Source organism: Oenanthe melanoleuca, chromosome 5, assembly GCF_029582105.1.
Source record: "Oenanthe melanoleuca isolate GR-GAL-2019-014 chromosome 5, OMel1.0, whole genome shotgun sequence".
Taxonomy (NCBI): Eukaryota; Metazoa; Chordata; class Aves; order Passeriformes; family Muscicapidae; genus Oenanthe; species Oenanthe melanoleuca.
In genome coordinates this window covers 53,149,866-53,176,992 of record NC_079339.1, presented here as the reverse complement: position 1 = coordinate 53,176,992, position 27,127 = coordinate 53,149,866, and the positions used below count along the sequence as shown (strand labels likewise).

General features: G+C 43.3%; 1 protein-coding gene across 2 annotated transcripts in view; it reads left to right on the top strand.

Moving 5' to 3' along the window:
- The first annotated feature begins 1,128 nt into the window (after positions 1-1,128).
- The window catches only part of JAG2 (jagged canonical Notch ligand 2), a 68,328-nt gene continuing 42,329 nt past the window's right edge, over positions 1,129-27,127 (top strand). The window contains exons 1-3 of one of the 2 annotated variants that reach the window (XM_056493556.1): positions 1,129-1,473; positions 1,740-2,063; positions 26,710-26,764. In XM_056493556.1, coding sequence (XP_056349531.1) covers positions 1,129-1,473; positions 1,740-2,063; positions 26,710-26,764 — 724 coding nt within the window. The remainder of the gene's footprint in view (positions 1,474-1,739; positions 2,064-26,709; positions 26,765-27,127) is intronic. The other variant, XM_056493557.1, reaches the window with a different exon arrangement.

The window sequence follows — 27,127 nt, the reverse complement described above, 5'->3', positions numbered from 1 at the left end:
CTGGGCTGTGATACTGTATCCATAGCATGCAGTTGCCTGCATGTATAGCTTTCATAGTTGTCAGCGGGGATCAAAATCACAGGGTGCTTAAACTAAAGGAGAAATCTCCGCGCAGTTACCCTCATATTTGCTTGAGCCACCACTGGAGGAGGACATGATCCACCACTTGGCCATCTGTTCTGTGTGCCGCACATGTCACTCTGCAAGCCCTCCCGTGCGAGCTCCGGCGGGGCTGTGGGTTCACACACCCTTTGTGCCTGCACACGAGCGTGGGTGCGCACACGCCATGCGGCTCTGCACAGCTGTGGGTGCGTGCGCCCCACACACTCCTCTGGGCGTCCCCAGCATCAGCGCTCCTCTGGAACCACGGGTGCATCCACCCCACGCACTCCTCCGCAGCTGTGGCTGCACACACCACGCGTGTTCTTTCACTGGCAGGGATGATCCCATGCTCTGCTCTCCTCCATGGCTACACCTGCACATACCATGCACCTCAATGACTGCGGGCACAGCCAGCCAGGGCCACCGTCCGTGACTGAGTGCACACTGTTCCTCCACAGCTGCAGGCGATGCCCCCGAGCACCACCCCACAGCTGGAGATAATCCTCACTTGAGCACTGCTTTAGAGCTGATCCCACCCTGAGCGCTCCTGCACAGCTGTAGGTGATTCCCCCCCAGCACTCCTGCACAGCAGTGCCAATTCCAGCATGACTGGGGGACTCCCACCCCAAGCGTTCCCTGGCTGTGTGTGCCCTTCCACGCCTGTCTGCACACTCCCTGGGCAGTTCCACACGGCAGTGGGCGCACACATCGCTCCCCTACGAGCAGAGGTGCTTCCACCCTCCTCCACGGCCACCCGCGTCCCGTGGCTATCCCTCCAACACCGTGGGCTGGGTGTCCACCCCACACCCACCACACACGCACATTCTCCGCGGGTGTCCCGCATCTCTCATCCCCCCGCACCACCTGGCGCTGGCGGACCCCGCTGCGGGCAGGGCAGGGTAGGGCGGAGCGAGAGCCGCCCGCCGCCCTTTAAGAGCCGCGGCGGGAGCGGCGCTGGCCCCACCCGCCGGCCGCGGGGCCGGGCCGTCCCCCTCATTAATATGAAGGCGGCGGCCGCGGCGGCGAATGGGTAATGAAGCTGTCACTCCGGCACCTACTTGTTGGGTGTCCGCGGAGCCGAGGCGCACAGAGGGCGAGCGGAGCCCGCGGGAGGGGAGCGGCGGCGGAGCGCTCCGGGCGGCCCCGCCGGCAGCCCATGCCCTGCGCCCCCCGGCGCGCTGCGGGCGGCTCCCCCGCCGCCCATGCCGCGAGCGGCCGCCGGTCCGTGGCCGGTGCGCTCGGCGGGCTCCTGTGAGGCGGCGGCGCGGAGCGGCAGCGGGAGCAGGAGGCATGCGGGGTGCCGGCCGGCCGAGCCGGGCCCCCCGCGCCGCCGCGCTCGGCCTGGCGCTGCTGCTCGCCTCCTGCGTGCAGGTACGGACGGGGCGCGGGGGCTGCGCTCCGGCTGCCTTCTCCCTTCTCCCTCTGCACCTTGCTCGTTTCTCCTTTACGTGTGTGTCTATAACGCTGTGTATGTATGTGTATATGTACGTAAACATATGTGTATTGCCGCGGCGGGGTTGAACCCGCAGCCGGTGAAAGTTGTCGTGGGGAGCCGGGGACCCGCAGCACCGCGCTGCCAGCGCTGCCCCCGGCCGCGGTAGTAACGAGGCTGTCTCCCCTTCGCCTTTTATTTTTAGGTGTCCCGGTCCACGGGCTATTTCGAGCTGCAGCTTAACTCGGTGCGGAATGTAAACGGCGAGTTGTTCAATGGGGAATGCTGCGATGGCAAGAAAAGCCCCGAGAACCTGGACTGCTCCCGGGACGAGTGCGACACTTACGTGAAAGTCTGCCTCAAGGAATATCAGGCCAAGATCACCCCGGTCGGACCCTGCAACTACGGATCCGGATCTACCCCGGTTCTCGGTGGAAATATTTTCTATTTGAACAGCAACAAATACTCCCACCAAGGCAGAACCCCCGAGACGGGCAGGATTGTTATTCCCTTCCAGTTCGCGTGGCCGGTAGGTTTTTAATCGCGCTCTCGTTATCACCCTTTTTTTTTTTTTTTTTTTCTTTTGTGTGTGGTGTTCCCCCCGCTCCCTCTCCCCCGTTATTGAGCGGGGCCAGCTGCCGGGGCGCTGCCTTGGGCGCGGCCGCCGCTTCCCGGGGCTGCGGGGCACGGCCGGCGGCGCGGGGAGCGGGGGCGGCTGCGCGGCGTGGGCCGCTGCGGGAGCTCCGGGGAGCGGCTGCGGGAGGCTGAAGGCATCAAAATCACAATAACGGGGAGAGCCCCGCTGCCGTCCCCGCCCGCGCAGCGCAGCCCGACGGCGCGGCCGCGGCGCGGGGCTGTCCCCGGCAGGGGGCGCTGTCGGCGGGCGCGGCGCGCGCGCGGGCCGGGGCGCGTGCCGCGGCTCGCGGGCGGGGCGGGGCGCGCGCCGGGGGGTCCCCACACCTGCGTGGGGGCGGGGCCTCCGCACCTGGGCCGGCCCCGGCCCGGCCACGCCCGCCGTGAGGCCGCGGCTGCCCGCTCCGAGAGCGGGGCTGCCCGCTATGGGGCTGGGGCTGGGGCTGCCCGCTATGGGGCTGGGGCTGGGGCTGCCCGCTCCGAGAGCGGCCCCGGCCGAGCGGGGCTGCCCGCTATGGGGCTGGGGCTGCCCTCTCCGAGTACAGTCCCGACCCACCGGGGCTGCCCCTGCGAGTGCGGCCCCGAGCGGCCCTGACCCACCCGCATCGCTCGCCATGAGGCCGTCTCCGAGCGGCCCCGACCCACCGGCATCGCCCGCTGTGGGCCCGGGGCGGCCCCGACCCGCTGTCACCGCCTACGTGTCCGTGTGTGCGGTACCCCGCTCTGCCCTGCCCTGCCCTGCTCCCCGCGGCTCGGGGGTTCAGTGCACTGCGGTGCCCTGGTACCTCGGCCCCGTCACCTTGTGCGCCGCACGCAGAACGCTGTGGGGTGGAAGGGACCCTAGAGACCATTGCGTTCCACCCCCGCTGCCACTGTGCACAGGGACACCTTCTGCTAGCCCAGGTTGCTCAAAGCCATATCCAGGGATGGGGCATCAGCGGGGGCTGCAGGCCAGTGCCAGTCTGTGTCCTTGGACACTGGAAGCATCCTTCTGCTTTTGGGGTGCTGGGCGTGGAGCGTGCCCGCGGAAGGGAGGCAGGGCAGGCTGGGCTCCCTGCCCGGCTGCAGGCAGGTAGGATCCTGCAGGGAGTTTCACAGCTGTTGCCCTCAGCCCTTCCAAGTGGGCCACGGGGTGGAAGCTGGCAAGTTGCGAGGTGCTGAGGAATGGGGATGGTGCAGGGCCCCAGCTCGGTGGGGAGATGCGTATCGGAAGCCTCGGTACCTGCGGATTGCATTTGGCACCTGGTGACTAACAGATGAAATGGCCCTTGCTGACCTCTCAGTTGTAGCTCGCAGCATCTTGGTTACTTGGAGAATGCCTGCTAGGAATACTTGGGGACAAAAATGCTTCATTTGCATTTCAAGCTAAAGGAAGCCAGTCTGTATAAATCATTTCACTTTCTGTGCTACCAGAGACCCTCCAACCTGATGCTCACACCCCACAAGTTATGGACTGAGTTTGCTGCAGTCGAATGTTCAAAAAAGATACAACTGATAAATTTTTCCATGCAGAGGCACTTAAGTTCTGGTTGCCAAGTTGGGGTGTTTTGATGGCTTTTGTTGGTCCTGTGCCCTCTTGAACTTGGAAATGTTCCTGTTAATGGATATGATCGATACCATAAACTCAAGGTATTTAGAACTGTGTTCTTAAGTTATAACATCAAAGAGAAAATTAAGGTTCTTCCTCCTCTTTATTGGCCATTTAATACAGACTTGATGAAATCGTAAACTCTTCAGTAGGAGATTTCAGTAACGTTAGCACCTCAAACTTCTGAATGTTATCTGCATGAGGAAGTAAAGGTAATTTAACTCATGCTTTTATTTTGCCAGTTTCTAGTATTGCTGCTTGAAACACAAGCTGAGTTTGATAGTCCTTGCACTGCAGGTCCCTAAGCCCAGCCTTCTTTGAATTTTTTTCTGTTGGAATAAGCACATTCTTACCTTGCAGCTGCCGGATATTGTTGTTCTGTGCTCACCCAGTCCTAAGTAAGGCCTGTTTGACCTGCCTTTTGCAGGTGAATTAACACAGTGTCTCCAGCCCACACTGCCCTGTCTGCTGCTGTTTCTTGTACCATTGCCTCCACCTCTTCAAGGGAATTGAAATACTCGGGGTATTTCTTTTTTCCACCATTTTTTCCTGTAGCTGTTGCAAAGCAGTCTGTAATTTATTTGAACAGTGCCACTGCAGTCTAGTGGGTGGTTAGCTGATTTTTGGCTGGTTTACTGAATACTCTCCCAGCCCACCCTGAGTTCTAAAAATAAGCTGGGAGTAGTTTTACTTTACAACAGTCTGTGGGTGCACCTATGGAAGAAGTCTCTCCTGTATATTGTAGTTAAATCTTGAACTCTGCCCATCTCTTGATGGGGAACACAGCATCTTTGTCAGGGCTGTGCATAAGCTGTGTAGACTTTGCAAGGCTTAATTGTAGTGCTAGTTTATCATGAGGGGTTTTTGAAGTAGATCGAGTTCCTGGGTTATGTTTCAGTCTTTGATTAATATCCAAATTATTTTCAAATAGCATTCTTTCTGTATTTAAGTTTGCAAATGAAAAACAACAATATGGGCATAGTCTTTTTCATATTACTTTTATTTTTGCTGTACAACAGTACTGAAGTTACTGTTTCTTTAATATGATGGGAAGAAGCAAGAGTGAAGAGTGTTGGAAATTGTGTCCTTCACTTATGAAACAAATTTGCTTTGGTATTGGCAGTGAGCAAAGGATTTATTTCAATAGTTCTAGCTTGAATTTTTAAGCACCAAACTAATGAAAACCAGCATGAGTCTATGCAGGCTTCTTGGTGAACTTCATCTGAATGATAACTCCCTCACTTAGAGACTAATGCAGTAATGTATAAATTGCTGGGGAGGGATGGTGTGGAGTTTCTTGAAGTCTGTGTGATCCTACTATGTCTCAAGCTAGCAGAAGCTGTAAAGAAAACAGTTTCTTGAAAGTTTTGTTTTGTTTTACTGATTTTCCTTTTTAATTTTATGAGGCAAAATTTTTGGACAAATGCCTCTTCTGTAAAGCTGCAGTACCAGAGTTCAGTGACTTCCAGTGTTCGAAACAGTGTCAGTTATCCAGCTTATTCCTATTTCCTGTCCTTTTTTTTTTTTTTTTTTATATCGTTAGTCTGATCTCTGATTTGCAAGAGGGATCTTGGGATAGTGCCAGAAAGTTCTTAAAATTGCTACCTTGGGATACATCATCCACAGAAATCTGGCAGTGGGAGAGGCTGAGGAACAGCTAGAACAATACAGCTGTCTTCTTCACCCACCTACCTCACATTTTTTTCTTTGCCTCCTGCTGTAAAACTTGAAGCTTAATGCTTGTTTTGAGATTGTTAACAAACAAGTGATGCAATTAAAATTTATGTGCAACTTTAAAACAAAGAAGACAGAAGAATTCAAGTAGCTTTGTAATTGATTCTGATCAGTTACAGTTTAGGCTTGTTAGTCTTGAGCATTTTTTTTCCCTAGCACAAAGCTGTTTGTTCAGACACTGAAGCTTCACAAATACCTGGCACATTAATATTTATCAATAGCCATTGGCAGAATTTTAGATTTGGGGTTAACTGAAGGTTGCTTCTGAAGATGGTGTTTTAGAGTTACTCGTTCTGTAGGATGGGTTATGTGGAACCATTTCTTGTACTCCTTTTCAAGATGGCATGAAATGGAGTTGTGTGTGGTTTTTCCCTCCACCCTGTTCTTTCCCTCAGGGAATTCAGCGTTTTTTCTGTACCATAAATATTGGTATGGCATCCATTACTTCAGTTAATTAGTCATATAGAGGAATTGTTCTGACTAGTTGTGGATGTTGAAATTGTGTATTACAGTATGCATCATTAGCTCCTCTCAGACTCTGTTTTTGAGATCCTGCTGTGACTGACAGTACACCCATGGATTCTATATCCTCTGGACTCCTCAGGTGAACTTCAGCGTTCAGGGTCTTGGGGATACGTAATTTCTACCTCTCCTTTTCCTTGGTGCTTAGCTAGGATTCTGTGACCAATCTAGGTGGTAGAGGTTCAGGCAGCCCTTGCACATTCCTTGGATAAAGGGTGCCTTCCTCACTAGGATTGGGCAACTGACTGATTTTTTTAATTTTTTTTTTTTCTTTAGGCACTATCTTAGTGTTTTTCCCTATTTAGAGTGTGATTGTAGCACCTCTCTCTAACCTTTTGAAGTAAACATTACTTCAGGTAGATAAAAAAAGTCTGTGATTTGAATGTCCAGGCTGTGTGTGAGTTTCATCTGTATGCAGTCCATGTGTGGGTCTCATCCAAATGCCTGGAGGGGTTCAGTCTTGATCTAAAACATACACAGGCATGTGAACCATCAAATATGTAAAGCTGTTGAGAGGATAACTTGGCTGCAGCAGTAAATGTTAAATTTCTTAGAAAGCAACTTGTCCCCTCCCCTCAGCAGGAATACTTGACCTTGCAGCTTTTATTGCTTAGTGGGTACACCATTCTGCCTGGCACTTTCACATACTGTCTGGTGAACTGTAGAATTCTGCACCAAGCTCTTCCTGTCCTTTTAGTTTGAGAGATGAAGGTGGTTAGAGCCCTGGACGGCATCTAGCTCATTGTCTGGGATCCTTGATGCCTCTAGGGAGCTAGATAGCCTGGCCATAGGAAGTGCTCTTGTCTATTTTTGTTTGGCTGGTAAATCCACAGTTGGTCTACCTCCTGTCTCAACACAGCCATCACTGCTCTCTGATCAGGATCTTGAGGCTTTGTAATGAAAATATCCTGGATTAGATTACTCTCTGCTCCCTGATAGAGTAAACATGCATCCTGTCATCTTGGATGACAACCCATCGGGACAGATATGCTTAAATTAGGCAGGTTAAAGTTAGGCCATTTAGCACTGGGAAGGGAACTTGAGCTTGACTGTACCAGAGGAACAGTAGGTATGTTTTTTGCTTATGAAAAAGATTACAACTTGACAAATGAAACATCAGGAGACACACAGCAAGCTTTACCTGTAATTAGTTGTTCTTTGCTTCATTGAAACTCCTTCTTAAGGGAAATGCTTGCAAAAGCACAGTTCCAAGCAAGACCTGAGGGCAGGGATGAGAAGTGAGAGCAAGACCTTATGCCAAAATGTAAAATTCACCTGGTGGGGATGGACTATAATGTACGTGCATCGGACCTGGTTGGCAGGAAATGAGCATGGAAAAAAGAATCTAGTTATTAGCTGTATATTGATGATCTAACATAAATGTTTAATGTCTTATTTACCACTAGCCTTTTTTCCCCAGGTGGAAGACTTTGCTGACTATACTTGACTTTCCCTCCCCAAACTTGGTGCCTGCTTATTACCTCTACCTGGTGGGCTTGTCAGCAGACCCTGGGGAAGTGCCATGCCAAAATACTTCTTATTTTGTCAAAACACCTGCAGTCCTTGTGCTCATAAAGCCTTCCTCTGCTTGTTGCAAATCATGAACAAATACTCTGTGAATGTTTCCTCACTTTTGGGGAGGTAAATCATGGACTTTATATGCTTTCACCTATTAATTTCTGTCTTTGCCTTGAAGCCTTTTTGATCAGAAACAAAAGGTTGAGGAAATGGTTTATTTTAAAAATGATATCCCTTTGGTCTCAAGTGACAGAAATGCAAAGGCTAATTTTCAGGTTTGTTTTTTTTTTTTTTTTTTTTTTTTTCCCTGTTCTGTCTTAAAAGAAGATAATGGAGTGATGTTTTAGTGAGTGACTTCAGCAATGCTGGGAAGTGACAACTCCAGTTGATTTCAATAGCAGCTGCAGGTGTCACCTCTAAAAAAGAACCAAGGCCTTAATGGTGACCACTTCAGAACCACTCTTTGAAAAAGGGATTTATTATTGGCATGCTGTGTGTGCCAGCAACTATTTGCAGCTTGCCCAGAATAGAAAGTCTAAAGACTTAAGTTTCATGTAACTATAGGAAATCTGTCTTCTAATTTTAAGCAGAAGTGCTCTTTGCACTCTTAATCTTTCATGCATTCATGTCACTAAATCTAGAATTTCTTATGTCTTTGAAATAAATATGCCTCAAAGGACAATATTCTGCTAGCTATTTAAACTTTATACCTTGAAGTTCTGGGGGTTTTTTGAATGTCACAGAGATGGTCAGATAGTAAAGAACACTTCTATTTATACTCCTTGAAAGTTTCCTTAAATAAACATGTGCTTATTTATTGGAAACACTGAGGCTGAAGTCAAAACTTGCCGATGAAGTCCCTCACCTTCCAGCCACTGACAATGTGCTTGTACACTCTTGTCAGCTTTCTGATCTTTATTCCAGAAGGTGCTCCAGCCAGCCTATCTGTGAAATGCTACACTCCTAGCCACAGCTGGTGTGGGCATTAAATCTTTGACTGAAAATGGAATAGGTATTAAAGTAGTCAGGATTACTCTTACAAGAGAGGATGTGAGGTAGAAGCTGAGCATGTTTGATGCAGTGCAGTAGAAGCTTTGTAGCACTGTCTCTGGGCTGTTTAAAGATGTTACAAATGCTGTTTTCTCAATAAAATAGAAGGTCTGCATAGGAAAGGTTTGCTGGAGACATGACCACTTGCTGTGTTAATCTTTAAACAATCAGATTTATCTTGAATGTAGTTGGGGTGAAATTGTAATTGGTTTGTGTTATATCAGACTTGTGATATTTGGCCTAATTGGGCTGTGTTCCCACTGTATTTTAAATGGCTTGAGTGATCCTGTGAGGCTCAGGTGTGAGTGTAGATGTTGAGGAGCTTTCTGTGGCAGAAGCCGCCTTTTGTGTTTGAGGCTACTGCTTGTATTTCTTGTGCAAATGCAGCTTGCTTTTGCAAGTTCACTGTTTTTCAGTACAAAAGCTGCAAAAAAATTAAGCTTTTGTCAAACAATTGATAATGTGGAGCTACTACATTTTCTGGATTTTAAAAATGCCGGAAATGGTATAGTGAATTTTTAGAGTACTTGTTAATGTGTATTTTTGCCACAAAGCTTTTCTTGTATGAAAGGAGATTTGAGACCGATGTGTAGTGTAAATGGTGGTTTTGTTTTTTAACTTTGAAATTACTTTTGTCTTGTCCCTTGTGGGCCAGTGGCTGTCTGGCCCCTCTGTTGAGCAATGCCTTCGAGTCACTGCATGTAGGTGAGATGGGTGGTATTCATCTCTTTTTGTGTAGTCTGACTCCTTCACTTTTTTTTCCTCTAGGTGTTGCTTTGTGTTGGCTCTGAAATGCCATGGATATACTTTAAAAACTATGCTAAGTTCATAAAGCGGCTATGATCACATCATGCACTTAGTCATCTGCAGGAGCTTTAGGTTGTTGTGTTCCAGAAAGCTTCTCTCCCTGCTCTTCTGAAAACAAGCCCAATGTTTTGTCAACTCTGTGTGGGTCCTGCTTGTGTTGCCTGTTCTTTCAGAGCTGCTCAACCTGATGAGGAGACATCATCAGAAAGTGACCCTGCCTTTTCTGCCAGCACACCCATTTGTTTTACTTTGTTCCTGTCCAGTTCTAGCTGCAGCAATCCTCTGTTCTGGAAGGAGCTTGAGAGCATCAGTTGGGAAGGAGAGGCTGGTTCCAGGAGTGAGGAATAAGGGTATACTGGCAGTGCTTCTGACTCCTTGATGCTTATGCATTTGCTTACTTGAAGTAGAGTTGCTGCTGTTCCTTGGCAGTAACTCCACCCTTCCCTCCCTCTCCTGCTCTGTGATAAACCTTTGATGGGCTTTTTGCTAGAAATCTGCTCTGGCTTTGGTTAGTGGGTGTCTAAAACGGGTCAGTCTCCGGTCAGAGGTGTTTGCTGGCAGGCAGTGTCCTGTGTATTCTGTGCTTTTGAGCTGCTCAGCTCTCACAGATGCAGGTGTAGCCTGACCACCCCAGCCTGCCCCTGCTTCCAGGGCTGGGGAATGAGCTGGTGTGGGTAGCTGAGAGCATCTCTGCCTGCTCATGTTAGACACCACTGACCTGCCTCCCATGGGGTGTTGGGGCTCTCTCAGAGGTGCTCCTTCCCCTCTATGCACCCGGGGACACCTGTTTGGAGGGACAGAGCTGAGGAGAACAGTGTGATGGCTCTGGTGTAGATCACCTCGGGTCAGGGAGGGCTGGCCATCCCTGATGTAACCAGTCTTTGGTGCAAACTGTACAGGAAAAATTGCTTTATATAAATGATTGAGTGCTGTCTTCAGCAGTCTGTCATGTACCCATTGATACTACAGACAAGCAACAATGCTAGACTAGGACTGAACAGATGAGTTTATTTTTTGATTACTGCAGTGCTTTTGCTTTTTTTTTTCCTTTCTGGTCTGATGGCCAGATTCTGCTTGAAGATAGTTAATTTTAGAAGTCTACTGTGTGCAACATAGTAGACACATTTCAGCATCACCAAAGATTTAAGTACCATTCTGCTCTGAGAGAAATGCTTGCTCTTTTCCTGAAATGTCTCTGCCACTGCTTTTGATATTACCATTTTTCTTGTAATTATATTTGGGGAATGATTTACAGTTACAAAATGTTGTTTAAGATTTGAGCTATACATCATGCTTATTTGTGAAACCATTCCCAAGGGTTTTCTTCATAGTTGTAGCTAGCTTTTAATTTGTATATAAAGGAGAAAAGTTAAATATTTATTTTATCATCACTGTTTCAGTTGCTAAATAACTTTAACATGAGGATCTTCTGATAACAAGAACTCAGAGCTGAATCATGTTGTGAGTCTGGATTTTATCTGTGGTTGCAATGACTGCTCTTCAATAGAAAGCTACATTAGATGGAAGGGGCAAGGCATTTCAAGGCTAAATGACAATCTTAGTCTTACTTGATTAGAGCTTGCAGGGGTTGCTAAGAAACAGCCTAATAGTCCTTGAGTAACCAATTATATGCCCCTAGGACAGATGCACAGGTGCTCATTCTCTGAAGTTGGTTTTGTTTTTTTTGGTTGGTTTATTTTTTTAAATCTGAGATAAGGCTGGAGTTCACAAACTGCAATCTGTTTACATCCTGCTTTGGGCTTGAAAGTCCTGATTATATATGTCTTGCTCCCAGCAGGATGTGTTCTGGTGGGCTTTGTTTAGTATGTTACAGTTTGATGATTATAACATTTAAATTATTGTTGCAGTGCCTCTTCTAGTATCACATAGTCCACTGTGTCTCTCCAGTTCTTTCTAGTACTGTGAACATACCGTCTTAAATAACTTTAAGTATATAATGTTCAAACTGGATAAATTTTACATTTTCAGACTCTTAGTGAATCTTAATACTGATGCAGTATCCTATGGTAGGTAGAAAAATATCCTTACCCTTCATGAAAATTGGAGACAATTATTATATGAGTTAACAGTTAACTAAAGCATCAAATGGGGTTCTTTCCTTTTTTTTCTTTTTTTTTTCCTCCTGAATATGTATGATTCTGTTTATAGCATTGCAAAGTTCAACAATCTACTGAACTACACTTTTAATGTAATGGGTCCTGGATTCCAGCTGGGGAACTTAAGATCTAATTAGGGAACTTGTTCATACTTGGAAGACTTGATTGACACATGCTTTAAGCAGTGAGTTGAGACATATTTCAATAGCTTAATTATTGATCTTCAATTAATCTACTGAAGTAGTTTTTTAGGGTGTACAGTTTTTGGTACTATTTAGTGTTCTTCCTACTGACTGAGGATAATTGCAACAGTACTGGTCTGGTAACCTGTGCTACTGCTTAAAACAGTTTTAGTTATGGAATTTCTGCTGTAACTGGCTATATGTAATCAGCAAAGTCTAAAAGTCAGACCATGCTTGCTTGGACTGTTAAGGGGCATGTGCTGCCCCTCAGTAGTGCCTGGTTTTTGCACACCACAATGACCTGATAGCACTCCTGTGTTGGTTATAAACTGCTGTTTAAATTGTGTTTATATATAGGCTCAGAATATTTTAGTGTTGTGTTTGGCTGTTGGATACCTTTGTAGAGCAAGTATTTTTCCATGATTCATCCACACATATTGATGCTTTCTCCTATCAGAAAGTGAGGAAGGGAAGGAAGCAAGGGAAATGAAGTGTTTGGACTTGCACAGACGTGTAAGGTGTTGGCTGTCAAATATTTAGTGCTCCTGCAGCAACTTCTGATATTTGTTGTTCAGCTGTGATAATTCCAGGGTTGTGGAGAGGCTATCAAGCTGTAAACCACACATCTCTTGTTCCTAGGAGATGAATGTAAAGTGGTTGCCCAAAGCCAGCTGGTGGCAGTTCTTCAGAGGTTAATTTCCAGAACTGGAAATTGGAATTGTTGCATATCACCAGAGCTTGTCAAGCTGCTCGTATCTACTCCCAGATCATTGCAAATGTAAGGTAACAAAATAAGCTTTGACTGACAGGAAAGATAGTCTCAGCTTGTGGCAGCTTGCTGTCAGTGATAATTTGTTTGTCCCTAAGCCATTAGAATGGATTTTAAAGATTTGGTGCTCTGTGAATCTTCAGCTTGTCAAGGGATCTGGAGAAAGTTGGAACAGCAGGGAGTTGGTGGCAAATGAAGTGCTGAAACTGTAAAGTAGTCACTGGGACATAGTTTTGAGTTATGGCTCCAGCTTTGGACTAACAAACTTACTCTGGCTTTTTTTAATGTTTGACTCCTCTCCATGGTTTTGTTGTTCTCTCTATTAATACTCATCCTTATGAGGAAAGCTTACAACATGGTTACCCACCAGAGGAGTAACTAGGGGTCAGCAGTGAAATAAATTTGAAGACTTGCTGACATAATCTCCCTTTCATAGCTTCCAGATCCATATCAGAGGGAGGCGAAGAGGAAAAAAAATAGAGAAGCATTCTGAATTTACATGCTTAGAGTAAATTTACAAGGCATGTGCTTGCTTTCAAAGGCTGCTTGTTGTACTTTGCTACCCTTGTTACAAAGTTTTCCTTCCAAAGGTGTGCCCATTTGTGGTTTTTGTCTGATTTGTAATAATGTAAAGCTGTATCAGGTCCCTTCCAGTTTACGTGAATCTGAAAGAGATGATTTGAGTTCTGATGCTGCTTTGTTACAGTGGGATTGATCATGTCTTGGTTGTCATATATTCAAATAGTTTGGAATTGTGGGCTACATAGGTATTTTATGCTGTGTTTCTTTGCTGCTGTAAGCAATTAATTTTTAATAGTAACTAGGTGCAATGTAGTGATTGGTGCTGCAAATGTGATAAGGATTTATTGTAGCCACAAAGTACTTTTTAGAAGATTCAGTCCTGCTGCTGGAATATGATTGAAGCATTTATTTCAGGAATCTGTTTATAAATTTTGTTTTTTCACAGCCAAACTCTGGCTCCATGTATACTTAGCTGTGTCCATAATCCCTTTATTCAAGTTGCATGTGTTGAGCTACATGAAAGAACTCGCACCCACAGTTAGAGTGATGACTCTTATTTTTCTGCTCAACTTATTCCTGCAAATTTACAGAGAACTGAAATAAGATGGTTTTTTTTCCTGTTTGCTTCCCTGCCAGCCTCTTTAGCGTGTGCAGAAGTTGATAACTGAGCTGATGTTTTGCTGGGGGCTGAAATGAAGGATGGCTTAGGTGTGTTGTCCTTTTCTTTTGTATTAATGACATTTGTGTTACTAGCCATGAGCAGGTCTATGTGACTCAATCTAGCAATAAAACAGAGATATTTGTGTTTTTGTTGAAATGGCTTGTGGTGATACCTGTGCTCAGAACCAAAGCTATGGGAGGAAAAGGGTTTTGTTTAGAGTTGCATGGGGGTTTGATCTTCAGCTGCTGCCATTACTGTGGGCCAGTGGAGTCTTTATTTCTTGTACCCTTTCAGGTGTGGCTGCTGCTGCCCAGGGAGCTCTAGAGGTGACTCAGATGAGTAGGACTGATGAGGGAATTGAAGAGGACTTAGAAAAACAGTGCCACAATCTCTGCTCCCTTAGGAACAGTGGTTGAGTGTGAGCCTCTCCTCTTCCTAAGGCAAGACATCCAGAGCTCATTAGCTGGAATTGGTTTTGTGGGCATTTGCTTTTTCAAAAACAAAGGGAAATATTGCACTACTATCAACAGCTAATGTTATTTAAAAGGTTTAAGATTAAAACACTACTCTGTATTCCTGGGGCCTTTGCATACATAGAACTTGGGGGCAAATCTGGGTTTTTATAGATATGCTTACCTTCTTAGTATGCATATTTCCAATACAAAAGAGAGTGCATGCAGGTGTTCTGTGTTTAGAACAATAATTAAAGTATGTTATTACATAGTTAGTTTAATTCCCTCTTGACTTCAAGTTGAAATTATAATGATGCATGGCTTCAAGTGCCCAGAGGACAGTAATATCCATGCCACATGGAGTGCAGAGGGGAGGGGAAGAGCAGTATTAATTACTAGTTCATCTTTGAATTCTAAATATTAGCATAAAACAAGTCTTACACTAACCGTTAATGGGCCTTCATGGTTGTTACATACACTTCAAAAGAGACAATCTAGCTACACTTTCATTAATGCAACAAGAAAGTGTGTGTATAATGGGCTTAATTTATCTTGGACTTCTTCCAAAACTTTAGGAAAAGAGTAGGACGTGGATACTTGGTTAATATCAAGTTTGTCTGAAACAGTTCAAAGGTGGTAGCAAGGCTGAAAGCTTCCACTTAAATCTAATAGAGTGATGTTCAGATGGTCCCCAACTGCCTGGTTGTACAAGTCTTTTTATCTAAAAGTCTTTTTTGTCCCCTAATTTCATCAATACTTTCTTCTGTTCTTTGCAATTGGATTAACTGAGTGGATTTCTGGAAACTCCTAGTGCCAGCTTTGGCTGTGGTGGAGAGGACTGGAGCTTATTGCCTGTGCAGTCATGAAAAGTATCTTAAGATGTTGCTGGTTTATTTTCCTGTAACACAATGATTGGGCAAAATGTGTGTTGACATGAAATACTGTGATCCTCTATCTAAACCAGTGGATTCTGATATTTTTTTTTTTTTTAAGCAAGGAACTATCTATTGGACTTGCTACTCTGATCTCATATATAATTTCTGATTTAATTTCAATTTCTAATCTCAAAAATCAGCACCTCGTATCCTTTCTGAATAGGATGGAAGGCTGTTATTTAAAGTTCAAGTATGTTTTCAGGATTGATGCCTGTGAGGTTAATTTCATTTTCCTTTCTGCTGCTTTTGCTCTAGAGCTCTCAAAAATGGGAAATGTAACTGGGAGATGTTAACTAGGCTATCCTGTTTGAGAGAGAGGCAGAATACAAACTGTGGTACTTGTTTGGCAGTTATCAGGCAGGGTACTAGGATGTTTTATCTTCCTTCTGTGTGGTTGTAGTGTTCCATACCAAATCCTATTGCTCTGGTTGCTAGCTGTTATACTTAAAATAGTGTTGGTAATTGGCTGGCTTCTCTACTACTTAATTTATTCTATGGTGTAGAAGAATATCTTGCTAATGCTATTTTATATTCCAATATATTTTTGAGAAACCTCACTGGGACAGGCACAGTAACACCCATATCAAAGGATATTTGTTAACTTTTAATCAGACTACATAAAGGTTTAGCTTATATATAGATATCTTGGGTAAATTATCAGAATGGAGCTATGCCTGTAGGAAGGATGACTAATGGCTTTTCTCTAACTGTTGTTGTTTTGTGTTCTGTGCTTGTTAGCCCTTATCAACTACTTGAAGCAAAGCAAAGTGATGAGCAGGGTGGTTGAAGACTTTTTCAGGTGGATTTTGCCTTGTGTACATGTCATTCTTCTTTATGGTATTGTCACAGTGGTCATGTATAAACGGTGCTGCTGGGACAAGCTGTCCTTTTTTGAGGTCTGTTCTCCACATGCCTAAAGCTTTTTATGGGATGCTAGGCCTCTGCCCAGCAGATCTGAGGATCAGCTCCAAGATGTTTTTGCCATGTTCTTTGTTGCAGATTGGAGTAGAATTGGTGAGCTGGGCTTCCTTTACCCAGAAGAAAAGCAGTTTCTCAGAGTTGCCAAAAAGTATTGAGTTTATGCAAGTCTTTTCCCAGGACTTGTTGAAGACCTGCAGGACAAGGTCTTATGTGCTTACTGACAAAAACTTGAAAGGCATTTTTTTCCTTACTGGAGAGTATGAAAAGGTTCAAATGAAAAACATTTCAGCAGTTGGTTTACCTCTCTATAGGCATGGCTCCAGAAGGCCTATAATGTCTTTATTCCTGCTTCTCTACTCCTGTTTATTTTGCTCTTAAATGTGTTTCTTGAGGTCATTAAGGATTCTGATCTCTGCTCAAATTCCAAATCTGAGTTGCCTGAGGCCTGGGCTGAGCCTGTAGCAACTGTCAGGCACACAGTTGACCCTAATGGCTAAAAGGATGTATCTACTGTTTCCACTTACCAGGAGTACTCCAGGGGTCCATGCAGAATATCTAGAAACATCTTTTGAAAATCTAGCTAATTAATCTGGTTTGCTCTGAAGAGTCTGGTTCTTCCAGTAGTTTGTGTCTAGGATCTTGTGTAATGACAGGGATTCCTTATGTGGCTTCATGTTGTGCTTTATGGAGAGTAGTGTTTCATTTGGGTTGGTTCAATCAACTAGGGGAAGTCCTGTAGCAAGTCTGTGACTGTTTTTTGCTTTTTATTCTCTTTCAGCTTTTAAGTACTAACTTTTTTCTTAGCTGTTATTTCCAGACTGTCACAGATGCTCTTGCCTTCACAGCTTCTGTGCCAGTCATGCTAAACTAATCTTTGCCTTTCCTATTCTGTTCTTCCCCTAAATCTCCCTGGAGAATAAAGATGATGTTTTGAAAGCTGTTCTGTTTCTTAGACTGGTTCCTGAGTGGCTGAGAGATCCAGCTTTTAATGATGGAAGTATTTCTTGCTTACTCTTCAGCTGATATGGAGTAACATGTGTGACTGGTGTGACACTTGGCTCAGTGACACACGTAGACAGTGCAGAATCATGTTCTTAGTGGAGGAAGGTTAATTAGGAATAGCACTAGCCTTCATCTGTGCCACATGGAAGCCAGGAGGGGTTGGTTTTGGCTAGTGTAAATAGAGTAACTAAAGTTTGGAGATGAATTGTGAAATTATTTAAGTTATTTTTCTGTGTAAACATTGGTTTACCAGCCCTCTCCAAAACGTGTAGAGGTTTTCTTATAGTTAAACCAGGATCTTTGTCACAAGTGCACTGATGAATTTTTGTGTGAAAAATTGCTATGAAAGCCTTAAGCTTTGTATTTCACTTGACACTTGTCAATCTTCTAAAATAAGTGCTTGCTGTATTTCAGCATTTCTGTTGTCTTGCCTTGAATGACAGTATGTTCTGCTTTGTGTCACCTGACTTAATCACTATTAAAAGGCTGTCTGGATTACGTTTTCCTTAGGGGAAGTTTCAGAAGCCTACAGTCCTCTAAACTTTTATCCTAAATAATAAAATCACCCAGTTAGTAGCTTTAGCTCAGCTTGTCTTTTTTATCTGTATAGCATTTGTTGCTATACAGGTGCCTGACTGAATAGCATGCATGGATTGGTGATTTCTGCATTTATTCTATTTCATGTGATGTTTCAGTGTTGTAGAGAGGAGAATCTTGATTAGATTTTTCAATTATGTTTTGTTCTGTTGTGGTTTTCAAAGAGGAGTTCTGAGACATAATTTTAAATCTGATTTAGAATTGTGCTTTGTTTCTCCTGGCTTCCTCTTCTTCCTCAAACACTCCTTAGTCACAATTTTCATTATCCTGGGATAGATGGTAATGGCTCAGGCAGGTATGCAAGATTCCAGAGTATAATTGTTTTATTAATTTTAGCACTGTCGTGTTTTAATGTCAGTGATCAGAAAAAGTTAAATACTTGCTTCAGAACCACACCTGTACTGGAACTGGAGTTCAGGGAATATAAACAAATATTCAATGGAGGTTAAGGGCAAGAATATCGAAAACTGCTGGTCATTGTCTCTAGCTCTGTTTTCAACTAGAGAGCCTCCAGAAATAATTGTGGTTGGTCTCTCCAAAGTGTTTGTGCCAGTTTGCCTTTGGACTGACAGAACTCTTAAAACCACTTTTCCCTTGGGCCACCTGTAGCGTTTTGCCAAGTTCTGCCAAAAATGCCATCTTCTCTGACTTATTTCTTCTGGCCATGACTCCTGTTAGCTTACTTTCTTAACTTTTAGTTCTTGCCAAGCCCATGGAGATAGATGATCTACCCCTGACCATCCCCAGGGCCTGTTGAAGCATTTAGGCTTCTGTCACTTACTCCTGCTATGTCTTTTCCAGGCTGAGGCCAACTCTTTAATGTCTCTCATGGAAATAACTTGATTCTTCTTGCATTTCTCTGGACCTTTGATTTCTGCAGTCCACCTCCTGGAAGATTTTTGTTTTTCTCTAACTTCTTTTCCTATCCAGGGTGCTCTTTTTCTTCTGAATATTAAGTAGTCAAGGATAAGAGTGGGAGGCAGATCTCTTACTGTGATCAAAGAACTTGAGTTTGTGAAGGGAACTTGCTTAGCTGGGAGAAGCTACATAGCTTTGGTGGGTTGAAGGAGTAGCTGGTTATAGTTATCAAAAGATGTATTTAGTGATGCCTTGCTTATCAGTACAGATTTGCTCAGAGGAACAAGGTCACAGGTGTCATTAACCCAGGCTTGGGACAGGCTCTGTGAAATTTAGCTTACATTTAACAAGGTTGGAAGTTAAAATGACATTTGCAATGCTGTATTCTTACTACAACAGCTGGGACAAAGAATTCTGAAAGATAGCATGGAAAGACAAAGGAATGTGGCTAAGAAATTGTTTAAAGACCACCAAGAATATAATTGTTCTAGGAACTAGAATAAAGTTACTGGTCATTCATCTAAGATGAAATTGATTATTTTTTCGTAAGCATTAAACTTGCCTATTCAGTTGGGGAAAAAAAATCATATTTCCTCCTTGATGTATTGATTAGTTTTATAAGCCAATACTTTTGCTGAGACTTGTGTCAAAGAGGAGGTGCCTAGAAATGGCATAGGCAGAAGGCATTTGCAGTAAAATAGAAGAGTTTCAAGGAAACTGACAGCTTATAGCATGGATTGGTGTTAAACATGGATATTCTTGTTGCTTGCTGGAAAATCTCAAGAAAGGCAAGTTATCATGGGAGTCCTGAGTAGCTGAGTTTTCACTTTTTTTGTTTGTTTGTTTGTTTAGTTCTGAAAGTATATGGAAAACAGATGATTTCTAAGTCAATCCTATGGTGTTTGCTGAAATTTAAGTGGCCACAGTTGGCAGCTTGGACTTCATAGTTGGAACTTAATCTCCCTGAACACAGCATAGATGTGTACATGCTGGAATCAGGGGAAGGGGGATGGATAGGGTGGGGATGAATAGCAGACAGCTATAAAAAGCAGAGGCAAGCATTACTTCTGTTCCCTTGGACTAGCATTACTGCTATGTGTGTAATGGTGAAAGGGACTGCTTTAAAGCAGGGAGGGGCTCTTCTAGGAGCTAACAGCAGTCAGCAAATGAGCTCTTCTTCAGATGAAATCCTCACATGACTGCTGCCTGGTCACATCTCCTGTAGGTTTTTTAAATGAGAAGCTAATGACTTGTTCTTGGTGCTGTGAAAACTGTTTCTAGGGTGCCTGTTTCCTTTTTCCTCAGGGATGCTGCTGCCCTGGCTGCAGCAGCTGTCTGACAGGTGCTATCAGAGGTCAGGGCCAGTGCTGAACCAAATGTGCCATCTCTGACTTGCCATTTGTCACAAGGTTGACTTGGCTGAGATGTGCTTTGAGTTTCTGTCTAGGGTGCTAAGTTACAAGAAAGTCATGGAGTCTTTATTCCCATGGTTTAGGTTCTCATATGTAGATAATTCTCCAGAGGGCTCTCACTTTGCTTTTATGTGGTCTGAGGTGTCTGTATTAATGTCCTGCCTTGAGGAGCTCTAGTCTGCCATGGCACTTTGGGCTTTTGTGAAAATGGGTCACTGTTTCCTACAGGCTAAAGCTAGTATGACTTGAGATGATTTTAAGAGCTCCACAGCTGAAATGTTTGCTGTCCCATGATACTGTGATATATAAAGACCCCTTCACACTGAGAAACTCTTGCTGCATTCTACCACTGCAGGAGTATCAGAGTATTTTCAGACTTTCACATGAACATCTTACTACTAATGTGTTCTCTGGTAAGGTATGTCAGGGTCCTGGTGGTTTGATTACCCTGGAGAGAAGCACACTGCTCCTGTTTCATGAAACACTAGATACTGCAAAATAGGTGTTGTAATATCCCTTTGAGTTCCTCCTTCAAGTTATTTTATCTTTCAGATGCATGCAGCTGGTTGTTGGTAGGATTCTTCCTCCTAGTTGCTGGCTAATTTTCTTTACCTGAAGTGAGTCTCTACCTGGGTGTTAGATTTGATAAATTAACTCCAGGACTGACTCTTATTCACCTGTTGTTTTTATTTGTGCTTTTTTTGCAATAAAATGATCTTAATAGTCTAGATTTCCCTCTGCCACCCCCATATGCACACACACATACACACCCCTCCAGTTTAGGTTTTGCTTAGTTTGGTGGAGGAGTGGAATGAGTGTTCAGACTCATGTAGGTGGAGATATCAGCCTGTTGTCTCTTAACCATGACAGAAAATAGCCCCCCTCACCCCTCCCTGGTTTTACAGACTTCCTAAAGATTGTCAGGTGGGGCTAATTCACAGAGAGTTCCCCTCACACAACAGTAGGGTTCCAGTGTTTGTAAACATCATCTTGCTTTTGTGACTGGGCCAAGAGGAGCATAACTGCAGTAATTGCTCTCAAATAGAAAACTTGAACTTGCCCAACTGCTTTCTGCTATCTGCTGCTGATGTTTGCAGGACTCTAACCCAGCCTTCCACTCCTAACAAAATGGGGCTGCTTGGCCCTGGTTTCCAAAGGGAAGGCTTTAGCTTAGGACTCACTGTTCTTGCTCTATAAATGAAAAAGGAAGATGCAGAGGATGGTCATCCTTATGATTTTGCATGGTGGATGGCTTCTGAATTCAGCAGAGAAGCTTCTTGCATGCAAGTGCCTGAAATATCCTTCAAGTTTCAGAAAAAGCCCCCTACCCTGTCCCTGCCCCCAACCCCCATGTTTCCCCCAAATAGGGATGATTTACTCCTTCAGTAAAGGTCCCTATTATGACTTTATGATGCCTGTTTCTAAAAGATAAACCTGCAGACTGTCTGTCTGCCCTTAAACTTGTACTGACTATGAGTCCTAGATCTTCTCAGAATCTTTCTTCGTTTCTTCCTTATTCACTTTCTACCTTTGGGTTATTCATGAGGAAGTTGAATGAACTTGTTGCAGAGTTCCTGGGGAAGGAAATGGAATTTGCTTGCCTTGAAGTCAGCTTTTTCCATGGCAAGCAGGCTGCCTGGAGGGGGGGGGAAGGTGCTGAAACAAAAAAAATAGGGGGAAAACCCCCAGACCTGTGCTTGTCTCACTTGACTCAAAGTTTCTTATGAAAGCAAGTATGAGAATTGACTGTGGTGATCGGGACTTGGTGACTTGGCTGCCAGAAGTATTGCTGGTGGTTTATTCCAGAAGTTACAAAAGTTAACCTGCAGTAAGACTAGTGATATGCTGTCCAGTGTTTGTACAGTTGAAATGTTTGAATACAAATGTTATCTGTGCTTGATGGAGGTTTGGAAAAAAAACAGTATTTACTGGAGATGAGACCCTGCTTTTACTGTGTGGCTGTAGAACAGGAAGATAAAGTGGACTTAGGATTTGTTTAGTACTTTTTTTCTACTTCTTGCTGATTCTTTAAACATTTTTCCATGTAGAAAATCCACTCAGTCCTTTTATTTGTGTGAAATTAATACTTTATTGTCTGTTAGCATAAAAATCTGTTAGAAGTAAAATGTTGTTGATGCAGAAATCTTCAAGTATTGATTTCAGCTCAAATGTCACCTTTGGCATTTTTCAAACTGTGGGTTGGAGAAGTTCTATACCTGACTGAAAATGCTGTCATCAGATTGATCATCTTTCTTGGGATGAAAATTCTGGCACGACTGGTTTGCCGAAAAGCCCCCACCTTTTGAATGCTGATCTGCAGATATCAAGGTGATGGTAATAGTTCATGAAAAGAGAGTGCCAAACCAATATTACAGGTCTTGTTTGCCCCCTCCCCAGAAAGGAGGTCGCTGGGATAGTATGGGGGAGTGTTTTGTTTAGTGTAAACAGTAGAATAATGCTTTGAAGTTGCTTGTGTCAACACCAATCCTGAGAAAAAAAACACAACTGAGGCAGCATCACCAGGATAAACAGACTTAATTTGTATCTTTCCAAGCTACTTGGCATATCTGTTTAGTTAACTCCTACGAAGTGGCTCTTGCATAAGCTGTGCTCTTCTGCAGAAGTGCACTGATGCTCTTCTGACTTGTAGCCTTTAATACCTTTTGAGTTTTGATTTGATGAGCACAAATGATGATGTATGTTTAATTCTTTCCAAAAAATAAACTTAGTCAGTAAAGTCAAGTCTGTTTCCAGTGCTGTATGTTCCATACCCCCATCCACTGCCCCTCAAATCTGTCATGGTCACTTCAACAATATTTTCTAAATATTTTGCTAGTACTGGTTGAAATGACTAACAGATACTACTTCACAGAGCTTTTTGTATATAACAGAGCAGACTGGAATATGCATGTCTTGCTGTTCTGTTAGCCTACAGCAAGAGTTGTGTGCAAGTTAAAGAAGCAGGTGTGCTGGGAGTTGTGTGTTTTATGTGTAAGGCTCATGATTTTGGGGCATTCCTAGGATACTTGTCTTTTTTTTCGATTTATGCATGAACTTGAACACACATCAACAGTCTCTATGGAGAACATGTTTTTAAATAACTTTTAAGCAAGTCTGTTCATATTAAAGATACATAAAACAGCCAAGACACTGCTGGCTGATGTGGGGGGGTTGAAGATTTGCTGTATGGGTAGTCCTTAGCTCCTAACAGGAGCTAAGTTAATGCAAGTTCTGTTGCTGTTTTCTGCAAGCACAATTTAAGAAAGATGTCTGGTTTCAGTGTCTCTGTTATAGATGCATTGCTTGCAGCTGGTGTCAGTAGATGTGTTGGTTAGTCTGTGTTAAGAATTTCTGTAGGAGAGTGCAGATGTGACTAATGTCAGCTGATGGTAGTTTTCATAACATGAGTATGGCCAGTATGAAGCTGAAAATATAATTTAGAATTTCTATGTGTTAGTGTTATTAAACTTCAGTGCTTACTCTGGTTATTAGGTAAGGATACACAGGGTGAGTGTATGGATGTTAAAATTTCCACTAATAAATTCTTTTGGTAGTAAAATGTGTTTTTGATAATGGAGCCATAACTGGGAAGCTCTCAGTTCTGCATGTCATGAATATATTTAGTAACACAGATGCTTTTTTTTATGTTTTCAGTCATTTTAAAATGAAGTGCAAAAATCAAAGAAATGTAAGCAGATCTAGTGCAAGACTTGATACATGTGGTAGTGGGAAAGACTGGATTTTTTGAACGAGAGGGTTAAGGACCAGTTTTCTCTTTTGAGGTGTGGTAGTTGTAATGAGATGATCCATTGCACTACCACAGGGAGAAATTCTTCTTTCAAGTTATTGGCCTGCTGGAGATAAAGGGTGACAGGTTGGGCTGGTCACCTTAACTATCTTCTCTAGAGGTAAAATAGCCATAAAAATCAGTTTTATGGTTGCATTCCTTCTGTGCCTGTTTGGGGTTTTTAAAGGGTGACTGTAACTTAGCAGAGGGTAGAGTTGCACAACTGAGAACTGTCCTAGCTGAAACTGACGGTTCAGTAAATACACATTTGTCTATCAGAGCTGTGTAGTGCCATTTGATTAACATCTCTAATCTCCTGCAAGTGTGACTGCAAGCCTTTCTGAAAGCTTACACTCCAGATGCTTGTTCATGTGTGAGCAGCCAAGTGCCAGCCTGGTCACCCATTAAAGAAGACACAGGGAAGTGAAAGGATTTAAAAGTCTTTGTCTTGCCTCTGCTGTGTAGGTTCTTTAAACTTATTACAGGTGGACTGTGGTTCTTGATGGTGGCCAATGGGAGGATGGCCAAAGCAAATGCTGGGGACCTGTGGGACCTGGGGCTTGCAAAGACACAAGCAGGCAGCATGAGCTGTGTGGGCTTCTCCACGTTTTGGAGGAGCAGCTCTGCACCAGAGCTCATAATGTACTATTAAGTTTTTATTACATTGTAAAGCAGTATTCTCTGCTCCAGAGACCACACCAACTTAGACCATGAGGTTTGCCACAAGAGCTCTGGGATTTTTTGTTTTAAGCATCTTAAATTGTGTAGAATGCATCTTTATTCACACTGTCCAGCATGATGATGCTGGAACAGTGCATTGCATGCAACTCTTTACTCATGAAAATAAGTCCCTTAGCATCCTGAGCACAGATACAAATCTGCTTTCAAATGGTATGATGGGAAAGCACAGATGGCTGATCTGTTTCCTAAAACAACAAGTCCATCTTAAATTTTTGGCTGCCTTTTGTTGGCAGTCAGATGCAACAGCCAATTTGCAATAGGAAGGACCAGCCCTTATATAAGTGGATGGATGTCTGGAAGCACTTGAGCACTGGTCTATACTTTTAATACAAATCAATGGAACACAGGAAAACTAAAGGGATATTTTAGAAGGTGAGTAGTTAAAAGTGAAAGATGTGGATGACTTTGGACCTTGCACTGATTGGCAGAATTCTGCTTAGATTAGTTTATAATCTTGATGGAAAATAAGGAGACATGCCATCGCCAGAAGATGTTAGGGACAGTGTCATATAGAACTTGCTTTCTCAACTATTGAATGTATGAGTGGTTTTTTCAGGTGGCAGTTATAGGAAGAGGGGTTGCAGGTAGTGTTTTCAGAGCACAGTAGGAATCTTATTTGCTTCCCTAAGTACTGAGACTGGGGAGTGCAGGGAGTTGGAGGGTGAAGCTACTGAGATGCTCCGCTAATATTTGTCTTTAAAAATTGTTTGAGTTGACCTGTGCTGTCATACCTCAGAGGCAGAGCTTTCTCAGCTGATCTCTCTGTTGTCCATTTCCGAGGGCGCTACAAGCTCTGTCTCTGTCCAGTATGGTCACTGCTGATATCCCTTTTCCCTTCCTTTCTTTAGTCTAATCTAAATAGTCACCACTAAACCTGTTTCTGATTCAGTGATGTAAAACCATCTTCCCTAGTATATGTCTGAAGCTGAAAACAGTAGAATGACTTACTTTCAAAGGCAGCTGTGGTTTGTATGTTAATGTAACTGAGCAGTAGGAAAACAAGCACTCAAGTGCATTTCTGAGTGGAAAGGTCTCTGCTGTAGTCATGGAAGACCTCAAACAGAGAGCCTTTCTGCTTGGGGTGCTGCACTGATCCTATTGTTGCTGCTATTCTAAAGTGGGGAGGTTTCATTGTTAGATCAACCCTCCTTGGTGTGGAGTTGAGGGATATGTAAAGGATCTATCTCAAAATAAAAACACATTTCTTGGTATAACAGTAAAATGGTCCTAATGACCCTGTGGAAGATGGCTGAATTCTTATATAATCCTCTTCTGAAGAGGGTCCTTGCAATTTATTGGCTGAATGTCCCCATACCCATGTGAATTTATAGATTATTAGGCTGTGAATTGTGCAACATTAGAGCTTGGCTCTGCATGAAGATGTGTATAGGAGGACTTTAGAATAGTGGTGCAATAATTCTTTTTTTCTCTTCTTGATGGTTTTTCCTTGATTTTGAATGTATATGAGGATCTTAGTGGTAACTTGTAGCACTTGGAAACTATCAAAGCTGAATTGTTTGACAGCTATGCTTGTTCAACTCAAAGCAGTTAAAAATTACCTGTATGCATAACTTTTTCTAAATAAGTTTAGCATTTGAATATTAAAAACTGTCCTACGTATTTATCATAAAGCAAGGAAAATGCCTGAGGCCTTGGTTTAGTGAAGTAATATTCATATTTTTCTAAATCATCTCAGAACTATTTGAAATAATGTTTTTTTATTTCCTCAGGGGAAAGTACAGTACCAGGTGTGCTTACTGTAATATTTGTTTCTGCTGTGTCTTCTACAGATCTGCTTTTTGTGCTACCCCTTCATGAGAAAGAAGTCAAAATTTTTGATAGATGCAGAGTGAATTGTGTATTTCTTCTTTAGATATGTTTTTCTGTAAAACAAATCTGGTATAGACTTTTCTTTCATGTGCTTTCTAAAGGGTGGGTCTCATTCTTTTTTCGGGGAGGTGGTTCAGTTGTTTAAGTCCTAAATATTCCAGCTGTTTCCCAAGGTTCAGAACCTCATTTTATTTAAACCTTTTAGGGCTGCTTCTGAAAAGGATTTCTGTGGCTAAGCAAAGCTGAGAATTAGATTCAGTGGGAGGAGAGTAATAATAATTCAGTCCTCGATGTGTGTGTGCATGGAATGTTTTTGTTTTGCTGTTAGCACGGCTTGTCCCACAATTTCTAATGCTGTTTTATTGCATGCTTTTGTGAAGATGCCTTCAAGGGTTTTCACATGACAACAGAGAAGTGAAATTTTCAATTGCTTTCAGTTGGCTTTCTTGTAGCAGTAATATCTGCTTATTTCAAATCAGTTTGTCTGGTTATAACAGTTTTTTAATTAGTCTAATTGGTGTCTTGTTTTTTTTTCAGAGGTCGTTCACATTAATATTAGAAGCATGGGATTGGGATAATGATACAAAAGCTGGTGAGTATTTATGTGAAACGTGGAGTTTGTACTTATTCTGTGCTCTATGTGTACAAATTGGGGAGGGGGAAAATTGTGTCCTGCTGCAATCAGTCATCCCTCCAAATCAGCTCTAGGAAAACCTGTTGTCTGAGTTAGGGGCATGTACAAATCCAAACAGTGAGTATTGGGTTAGGAGCTGTGAAAAATTATTGCTGTATAGGATGAAGAATGCACATTTGTAAATAAAGAGTGTAATTTATACAACACCTGATAATTAGTTCTAAAAAAAGGTTTACAAACCATGCTTGCTCCTTTTTTTTTTTTTTTAAAGGAAGATAATCTGTAGAGTTGCACTTCAAATTCTCCTCTGTGATCACACTA